This window comes from Mandrillus leucophaeus, unplaced genomic scaffold (assembly GCF_000951045.1).
Source record: "Mandrillus leucophaeus isolate KB7577 unplaced genomic scaffold, Mleu.le_1.0 Scaffold12, whole genome shotgun sequence".
In the NCBI taxonomy this organism is placed as follows: Eukaryota; Metazoa; Chordata; class Mammalia; order Primates; family Cercopithecidae; genus Mandrillus; species Mandrillus leucophaeus.
Window position 1 is genome coordinate 2390863 of NW_012100320.1, and position 9873 is coordinate 2400735.

Below are 9873 nucleotides of genomic sequence, written 5' to 3' on the forward strand. Positions count from 1 at the left end.
AAAAAAAAAAAAAAAAAGAGACTCCATCTCAAAACAAACAAACAAAAGAAACAGAGTTAAGTGCCCAAGAGGAGTGAAAACTTAGCAATGTAAATCTAGAGCATATCAGCATTAAATTAGGATGGCTGAAACAATACAGAGAATATTTATAGTAACATCTGGTAGTTTCTTCCAATGTACATATATAATAAATAGAATCATGGAAGCTTTTTATATTACCTAATCATTTTACAGCCTTGCAGATTTAACAAACTAAAATGAAAACTGAATCTCCATTCCATAGTTCATCCTTCTTCTCTAGATGAAAGTGAAATTATTATTATCAAAAAAGAGGTTTTTTTTCAAGATAGAGTTTTAAGTGTCCATATTTCTTAAGCCACGCTTAATAATCTCTTTAACTAATTTTTGATGTTGTCTTTCTCCTCTGTCTTATACATGAAACTCCAACAGATTTAATATTGGCATTTATCATCTAGTCCAATCCTTCAGATGCTCTTTAAACCAGTCCAGTTTGAGACTCTCAAGCGTTTCTCTGTTAATAAAATAAGGAGTGAAATTAGTAGATTTGATGAAGACCTGGTTTTTTTCCTTGCCACACTGAACTTCTAGGCACCATTTGGATTCGGTTTTAGAGTATGAGTTGGAGAACTGTAGCTGTTTCTTGACCTGTCTCTTAATGGTAGAGATGTAGAAGGGCAAGCAAGACCACAAGGAGACTGGCTGTAGGCTGTAGGGCGCTGTTGGAGGGCTTTGTGGTCTCGGCTGCAGTAGCTTCCGGCGTGCTGGTTAAACGAACAAATGAAGAAACCAGAACGGGTAGGAGCAGCGCCAGAAGCAGTAGACCCAGACTAAGCATGGCCACCATCCCCTTACCCATTTGGATCAGTGTGCCACGTGTCCAGCTTGCTGCTTAGTGTGCTGGAGGATGGGTGGCTCCTGGCTGGTGCAGGGGAGATAGCAAGTAGGGTTTTATATTCAAGGGGCATCATAATGGCAGTGACATTACTCTCTTTCCTCCTACATCCAGGCAAATACTTTGTTTTGAAACAAAACATTTAAGTTGTTTAGAAAGCCTGGACCTGGCCAGGCGCGGTGGCTCACGCCTGTAATCCCAGCACTTTGGGAGGCCAAGGTGGGCGGATCACAAGGTCAGGAGATCGAGACCATCCTGGCTAACACAGTAAAATCCCACCTCTACTGAAAATACAAAAAATTAGCCAGGCGTGGTGGTGGGTGCCTGTAGTCCCAGCTACTCGGGAGGCTGAGGCAGGAGAATGGCATGAACCTGGGAGGTGGAGCTTGCAGTGAGTCGAGATCGTGCCACTGCACTCCAGCCTGGGTGACAGAGCGAGACTCCATCTCAAAAAACAAAACAAAAAAAAGAAAGTCTGGACCTTATTAATTACAAATCTATAAAAAGGCAGGCTTCGAATCTTTTTTCCCAAGTAGTATGATTTTTCCCTTGTATTTTTTTTCTGTCTCATATGACCTTCAGAAATTTTTCTTGATTCTTAAAAGTGATGCATATTTGTTGTTAAAAGTTGTTAGCATACAATATGAGAACAGGTTTTTACCCAGAGATAAGCATTATTGATATGTGGTATATTTTCATATAGTACATATACATGTATTTACACAGTAAAGATTGTACTTTTGTATCCAGAATTTTGGGTTAACAATTATCGGAGCATTTTCCTGTCATTAAAAATGTAAAAGGTATGGTTTAATTAGCTTCTTAAAAAGTCTGTGGCTGGGCATGGTGGCTCATGCCTGTAATCCCAGCACTTTGGGAGGCTGAGGCGGGCAGATCATGAGGTCAGGAGATTGAGACAATCCTGGCTGACACAGTGAAACCCCGTCTCTACTAAAAATACAACAAAATTAGCTGTGTGTGGTGGCGGGCACCTGTAGTCCCAGCTACTCAGGAGGCTGAGGGAGGAGACTGGTGTGAACCTGGGAAGCAGAGGTTGCAGTGAGCCGAGATTGCACACTGCACTCCAGCCTGGGCAATAGAGCAAAACTCTGTCTCAAAAAAAATAAAAAATAAAAAAAGTTTGTACACTGGCCAGGTGTGGCAGTTTATGCCTGTAATCCCAGCATAGTGGGAGGCCAAGGCAAGCAGATTACCTGAGCTCAGGAGTTCAAGACCAGCCTAGGCAATCTGGTGAAACCTCATCTCTACCAAAAATACAAAAAATTAGCTGAACTCCATGGCACATGCCTGTAATTCCAGCTACTTGGAAGGCTGAGGTGGGAGAATCAATCGAACCCAGGAGGTGGAGGTTGAAGTGAGCGAAGATTGGGCCACTGCATTATCTCCTGGGTGACAGAGTGAGACCCTCATATCAGGAAAAAAAAAAAAAGGAAGAAAGAAAGAAAGGAATGAGATATTCATGAAATATAATGGATGAATGAAACTTGGAAACTTTTTTTTAAAGGTTGCACACCAAGTTTGGTGTGTATAGTTTTATCCCTACTTTTTGTTTTTCACTATTCTTATGTACTTACAGAGAAGTTGTAAAGACAATACACCATGGTATTAGTCTTGGTTGGTTCCAGGTGATGGGGATTTCTATATTTTCCAACTTTTCCATATTGGTGATATTTTTTATTTTTATTTTACTTGATTTTTTTTTGAGATGGAGTCTCACTCTGTACCCTAGGCTGGAGTACAGTGGCACAATCTCAGCTCACTGCAACCAACACCTCTCAGGTTCAAGCAATTCTCCTGCCTCAGCCTCCTGAGTAGCTGAGATTACAAGCACGCCCGGCTAATTTTTTGTATTTTTAGTAGAGACGGGGTTTCACCATGTTGCAAGATGGTCTTGACCTCCTGATCTCGTGATCTGCCCGCCTCGGACTCTCAAAGTGCTAGGATTACAGGGGTGAGCCACCGCGCCCGGCCTATTTCTGTTTTTATTTTTGACACAGGGTGTCACTTTGTCACCCATGATGGAGTACGGTGGTGGGAGCTCGGTTCACCGCAAACTTCATCTCCCAGGGTCAAGCGATTCTCCCACCTCAGCCTCCCGAGTGGCTGGGATTATAGGCGGCGCCACCACCCTCTTGGTAGAGAAGGGGTCTCACCATGTTGCCCAGGCTGGTCTGGAACTCCTGAGCTCAAGCAATCTGCCCACTGTAGCCTCCCAAAGTGCTAGGATTACAGGCATGAGCCACCGCACCCAGCCTGGTTATATATTTCTTGTGGAAGTTGAACTGGTAGTTTTTTAAAGGGCAGGATTAATGGAATTCAAGCTAGATAAGCCAACATGGAAATTGCCTTGTAAGAAAAGCCTAAAGGAAAAAGACAGTAAAACTTAAAGACTCAATACACTAAGTTCATGGTTAATGACATAGCACTTATGTGAATGGGAAATGATCCTCTTTGAGAGATTGGGAAGAGTAAAAAGAATACTTTTTACTAATGTTTGAAATTTGGTGGCTGGGTGCAGTGGTTCACGCCTGTAATCCTGTAATTTGGGAGGCTAAGGTGGGTAGATCACAAAGTCAAGAGTTCAAGACCAGCCTGGCCAACAAGGTGAAACCCCGTCTCTACTAAAAATACGAAAATTAGCTGGGCATGGTGGCACATGCCTGTAATCCCAGCTACTTGGGAGGCTGAGGCAGGAAAATTGCTTGAACCCGGGAGACGGAGGTTGCAGTGAGCTGAGATAGCACCACTGCCCTCCAGCCTGGGCAACAGAGCAAGACAGTCTCAGAAAAAAAAAAAAAAGAAATTTGGGAGTGAGTTATAATAAGAAATTAGTAGAAGTTTTAAAGAACTTTTTTTGCATTTTCTTATCAGCTTGAAGAGAAAATTGACTCAATATCCTATATGTCCTTTACTTTCAAGAAGATAAATATTTTATTTATTTATTTATTTATTTTTATTTATTTATTTTTTTGAGACAGAGTCTCACTCTGTACCCCAGGCTGGAGTGCAGTGGCGCGAAAATGAGATACATGTGCAGAACATGCAGTTTTGTTACGTAGGTTTATGTGTGCATGGTGGTTTGCTGCTCCAAGCAATTCTTTTGTTTCAGCCTCCTGAGTAGCTGGGACCAGAGGTGTGCACCATCACACCCAGCTAATTTTGTACTTTTAGTAGAGACAGGGTTTCCCCATGTTGGCCAGGCTGGTCTCAAACTCCTGGCCTCAAGTGATCCTTCCGCCTCGGCCTCCCAAAGTGCTGGGATTACAGGCGTGAGATAAATATTTTCTTTATATTCCAGAATATAACAACTTACTTTCTCTTTGCTTTTCCTAAGCCACTGCTTCCTGCCTCTTCAGGAATCTGATTCTCTTTTTCAGAATCTTTAGAGGACAACCTAAAGAATTCTCCAATTCCTTTTTGCCACTTGGGAGTTGGGCGCACGCAAACGGGATTCCCTCCTGCATATTTATTTTCAGCTGTAAAATATAAACAGATGGAACTAGATAAGTGCTAAGAATACAATCGCCATTCCTTAAACAACTTAATTCCTTCTTTAAGATCAAATTCTCAAAGGTATCAAATAATCTTTATTTAAGATATACAACTGAAAGAATTAGAAAATGTGACACAATAAAGCTGTATTCAACCAATAAACTCTGTGATGGTTATCTTAGCAAAAACAGTAGTAATAGAATTTTTACAACTGAAAAATATTTTTATATTTTGTCCACAAGCAGAGCTATTCAAATACTCTTGCCAGGCTCAGGGGCTCATGCCTGTAATCCCAGCACTTTGGGAGGCTGAGGAGGGTGGATCACAAAGTCAGGAGTTCGAGACCAACCTGGTCAACATGGTGAAACCCCATCTCTACTAAAAATACAAAAATTAGCTGGGTGTGGTGGCACGTGCCTGTATTCCCAGCTACTCGGAAGGCTGAGGCAGGAGAGTCACTTGAACCAGGGAGTCGGAGATTACAGTAAGCCAAGACCACACCACTGCATACCCCAGTCTGGCAACAGAGCGAGACTCTATCTCAAAATATATATATATATATATATATATATTCTTAAATGTACTGACATACTGAAGTTTGACACACTTTTTCCTAAGATAGGACCATGTAGTATAAAGTGCTAACATTTTACTTTCTAAGGTCATTTAGTTAAAGCACGTATAAGAGGCATTGTGAAAGTCTCCACAAAAGTAGATTCCATTTTTCAAAGCACCTGGCTCCTTTTCAATTCATAAGAGAAATCCAATTCCTGGTGGTTTTCTTTTTTTGTTTCTTTTTTTTTTTATTACGGAGTCTAGCTCTGTTGCCTAGGCTGGAGTGCAGTGGCACAATCTCAGCTTACTGTAACCTCTGCCTCCCGAGTTCAAGCGATTCTCCTGCCTCAGCGTCCCGAGTAGCTGGGATTACAGGCACCCGCCACCACGCCCAGCTAATTTTTTTTTTTTGGGGAGATGGAGTCTCGCTCTGTTGCCCAGGCTGGAGTGCAGTGGCATGATCTCAGCTCACTGCAAGCTCCGCCTCCCGGCTTCACGACATTCTCCTGCCTCAGCCTTCCTAGCAGTTGGGACTACAGGCGCATGCCACTATGCCTGGCTAATTTTTTTATTTTTAGTAGAGACAGGGTTTCACCGTTCTAGCCAGGATGGTCTTGATCTCCTGACCTCGTGATCCGCCCACCTTGGCCTCCCAAAGTGCTGGGATTACAAGCATGAGCCACCCCGCCCAGCCAATTCCTGGTTATTTTTAAACAGTAATATAAGGAGAAATTAAGGGAAAATTTTTGCCTTTTTATAAAGTAATGACCAGGAACAAATTATTCAGTTACTACAAATCTTTTGCTTTAAGCTAAAACATTTGCTTTAACAACTCTAGTTGTTAAAGAACACTTACAAAAGTTGTTTCCGTATGGACTCTGAAGTTATAGTGTTTGTACTTACTTATTTATTTACATTTATAAAAATAGCAATGGGATTTTGCCATGTTGCCCAGGTTGGTCTGAAACTCCTGGCTGAGGCAACCCTCCTGCCTTGGCCTCCAAAAGAAGGAATGGTATATAAAAGACAGCGATCTTTTGGTTCACAATTTTCCCAAAGGATGCTTACAGGAATGCTTTTACTACTAGAAAACATATAGCAGCAGCTGGACGCGATGGCTCACGCCTGTACTCCCAGCACTTTGTGAGGCCGAGGCAGTCGGATCATGAGGTCAGGCACTAGAGAGCAGCCTGGTCAACAAGGTGAAACCCTGTCTCCACTAAAGATACAAAAATTAGCCAGGTGTGGTGGTGCATGCCTGTAATTCCAGCTACTCAGGAGGCTGAGGCAGAAGAATTGCTTGAACCTGGGAGGCGGAGGTTGCAATGAGCCGAGATCACACCACTGCACTGCCTTGGTGACACAGCGAGACTGTCTCAAAAAACAAAAACAAAAAAAAAGTACAGCAGCAACAGATTCAAACCCAACTCCACTGATTTAGTTGTGTGACCTTTATCAAGTTATATAAACCGAGATTAAATTTCCTTATCTTTAAAATAAGTATATTACCCATTTCATACATTCAATTATTGGGATTAAAAATAGAGATTTTTTTTAATGCCTTAAAGGATGCATTTATTCAACATATATTCAGTAAGGGCCTATTCAGTCGGCTCTGGTGATTCAGTAGTGGACCAGACAATGGGATGTGACTCTAATGAAATTTCGTCAGGCCAGGCATGGTGGCTCATGCCTGTGATCCCAGCACTTTGGTAGGCTGAGGCGGGAGGATTGCTTCAGCCCAGGAGTTCGAGACAAGCCTGGGCAACATGATGAAACCCCGTCTCTACAAAAAACACAAAAATTAGGCGGGCGTGTGGTGGCATGTGCCTGCAGTCCAGCTACTTGGGAGGAGCCTGAAGTGGGAGGATCATTTGAGCCCTGGGGTCAAAGCTGCAGTATGGTGTGATTGCACCACTGCACTCAAGCCTGGGCAATGGAGTGAGACCCTGTCTCAAAAAAAAAAAAAAAAAGAAAAAAGAAAAAGAAACTTAGTCTAGTGGTACAGGGTATAAGTTACTCTCAAACAATTCATCAACTTTTATTTCCTTTTATCTGAAGAGATCAAAGTAGTAAATGTTTTCTAATGAAATGTTTCGAATAGGGAGAAATTTGAATTGACTTAAAAACCCATGAAGTCCTAAACAGTGTTCCCCTTTACGTTCTTAACTAAATCTTGTGGCGTTAATCTCCCTGTCTGCCAAACTTCCTACTGAAAGGAATAAGGCACCAGATGGCAGGGCATTTTCTCATCTTCCATGCACAGAAGGACCAGCGTGAAACAATTTCCCTTGCCGGGTTTCACTCCTACTCTCCCAAAGACAGTATTAGGAGCTGCAAAGTTGGAGAAAACCCACAGACATTACATTTAAAAAAAAAAAAAAGAGTAAGGAAGAAAGGAAAAATAAGCAAACAAAAACATTTTTATTAAAGTTTAGTAGACATTGCAATGAGCACTCAGCACTGTCAATGATTGTCCAAACCCTTAATCTAATAAGGAGGCTTTTAAATAGCCTCTGACAGTATTTAAATAACCTCTGTCAATATTAAGAAAAATAATAGCCGGGAGTGGTGACTTATGTCTGTGGTCCCAGCACTTTGGGAAGCTGAGGCAGGCAGATCATGAGGTCAGGAGTTTGAGATCAGTCTGGCTAACATAGTGAAACCCCATATCTACTAAAACTACAAAAAAATTAGCCAGGTGTGGTGGTGTGCACCTGTAATCCCAGCCACTCGGGAGGCTGAGGCAGGAGAAGTGTGTGAACCCGAGAGGCAGAGGTTGCAGTGAACCAAGTTCACACATTACACTCAAGCCTGGGCAACAGTGCAAGACTGTCTCAAAAAAAATAAAAAAGAAAAAGAAAAATACTAAACCAAAAAAGAAAAATTGATAGGATGGCCACGGTGGCTCACACCTGTAATCCCAGTAGGAGGATTGTTTGAGCCCAGGAGTTTGAGACCAGCTTAGGCAACATAGTGAGACCCCCGTCTCTACAAAAAAATAGAAAAAAAAAAAAAAAGCCTGGCGTGTTGGCATGCACCTGTAGTCCCAGCTACTTGGGAGGCTGAGGTGGGAGGATTGCTTAAGCCCCATAAATGGAGGCTGCAGTGAGTAGTGATTGCACCACTGCACTCCAACCTGAGCGACAAAGTGAGATCCTGCCTAAAAAAATAAAAGAAAAGAAAAATAGGCTTGATGATAAGTTGTGCTGGTCCTTAACTCCAAGGCTCGAGATTCTCTTCCATGAGATCCCCCTCACCTCTACCCTAGCCGGCCAAAAGGCCCAGCCTCTCTCATTATATCACAGGGCGAGGAAGAAATTCGGGTGTGAGTACCTCAAGAAAAAGTAATTCATGGCAAGCCAGGGGCTTGCAGGTGCCAGGCCTGATCCCCTAATTTTAGGAGGGCTCTTCTTACCTTTCCTCGATGAAACTGGTGTCGAATTAGTGGCAGAGGTGGAAGAACCAAGCACCTTCCTAGGGGCTCGAGCAGCCACCACTGTGAAGAGAGGCAAAAGAGGGTATTCAGAAGGGGCAAGAGGGTTTGGATACCGAGTCCTGGACCCAGCGGCTTGGAGAGGAGAGCCTGGCGATCCAGAACAGCAGGATAACCTTACCCTGCCCCTGCGACTTCATCTTCAAGGTAAAGGGGCCGGCCGGCTGCTCCCTGGCTAGCTAGATGAGTTTGGCGCACAGGGCCCAGGGGGACCTCTGGCGTCTGTCGCCCGCGGCCGGGCTGCCGGGAGGACCCCCGCCCTCCAGTACCACACTCGATTGCCTCACCTTTTCTGTAAGTGCCTGGAACACTGTCTGCTTTAGTCCGCACCATGTTCAAACAAGACGAGAGAAGATGAGAGAACCAACTGACTTCCCAGCCGACCGACGGTGTTTCACTGGACAAGGACGCGAAAACTAATCTCCCGCCACAGTTTATATTGGTCTCTTTCCCGCGCGCTCCAAGGACTCTCCGGAGCCACGGCTCCCATTGGTTCCGCGCCGTTCCCCCAGAACCAATTGCCAATGCCCAATGGTGACAGCGGCGAGGCTTCTTGCAGCGCGGATCCGTCCATCAACACGCAAAGTCCTAGGATTCGTAGGCGCCCCAGGTGGGAGGTACCAGGACTCCAGGGGTACCCGATAAGTGGGTGCTAAGTTTCTGAACTAGAGAAATGAGCCTACTTAGAAAAGAAAACTCAGCAAAGACAGCGAATTACAAACTATCTTCAGAAGTTACTATAGCCTTAAGTCCATAATGATTGACTCCAGAATGTGAAACCTGAAATTAAGCGGACTTCTTGATGCAAATCAAAATAAAAAGAACTTGAGAACTTTCCTTTAGTACCCCAGGCATGAACTCTTTGTACAGCATCCGTACTAAAACAATTCTATGGAATGGGGAAAAGGAAGCTAATGCAGCTTATTTACAAGGGTTTTTAAAAATGTCTTTAGGATGATGTGAGACTAAACAAAAACTAGGGGGACTGTATGTACATACACACATAAAAAGAAACTAACAAAACGTCTTCCTGAGAACTGAATGGTCTCAGAGCTCCTAAATAATCTGCCAAATCTGCCGGGCGCGGGTACTCATGGCTGTAATCCCAGCACTTTGGGAGGCCGAGGCAGGCAGATCGCTTGACCCCAGGAGTTCGAGACCAGCCTGGCCAACATGGTGAAACCCGTCTCTACAAAAAAATATACAAAAATTAGCCGGGTGCAGTGGCATGTTCCTGTAATCCCAGCTACTCGGGAGGCTGAGGTGGGAGGATGGCTTGAGTCCAGGAGATGGGAGATTGCTAGTGCCTAGGAGGCAGAGGTTGCAGTGAGTCATAATCGCACCACTATACTCCAGCCTGGGCGACAGAGTGAGATCCTGTCTCAAAGAGAAGAGG

General features: G+C 43.8%; 2 protein-coding genes across 6 annotated transcripts in view; both read right to left on the bottom strand.

Annotated features, from left to right (window-relative positions):
* The window catches only part of CSNK1G1 (casein kinase 1, gamma 1), a 290970-nt gene extending 290026 nt beyond the window's left edge, over positions 1 to 944 (bottom strand). The window contains exon 1 of the mRNA XM_011967939.1: positions 874 to 944. The gene's annotated coding sequence lies outside the window, so the exon portion shown is untranslated. The remainder of the gene's footprint in view (positions 1 to 873) is intronic.
* Positions 1 to 8950, bottom strand: part of KIAA0101 (KIAA0101 ortholog) — an 18964-nt gene extending 10014 nt beyond the window's left edge. Inside the window, exons 1-4 of one of the 5 annotated variants that reach the window (XM_011967901.1) lie at positions 8765 to 8932; positions 8400 to 8480; positions 4248 to 4410; positions 874 to 940 (exon numbers count right to left, since the gene is read on the bottom strand). In XM_011967901.1, coding sequence (XP_011823291.1) covers positions 883 to 940; positions 4248 to 4410; positions 8400 to 8480; positions 8765 to 8810 — 348 coding nt within the window. In that variant the 5' untranslated portion in view covers positions 8811 to 8932 and the 3' untranslated portion in view covers positions 874 to 882. Of the gene's footprint in view, positions 1 to 873; positions 941 to 4243; positions 4411 to 8399; positions 8481 to 8764 lie in introns of all 5 variants that reach the window. The other 4 variants (XM_011967906.1, XM_011967896.1, XM_011967915.1 and 1 more) reach the window with 4 other exon arrangements.
* Between the last annotated feature and the right edge of the window lie 923 nt (positions 8951 to 9873).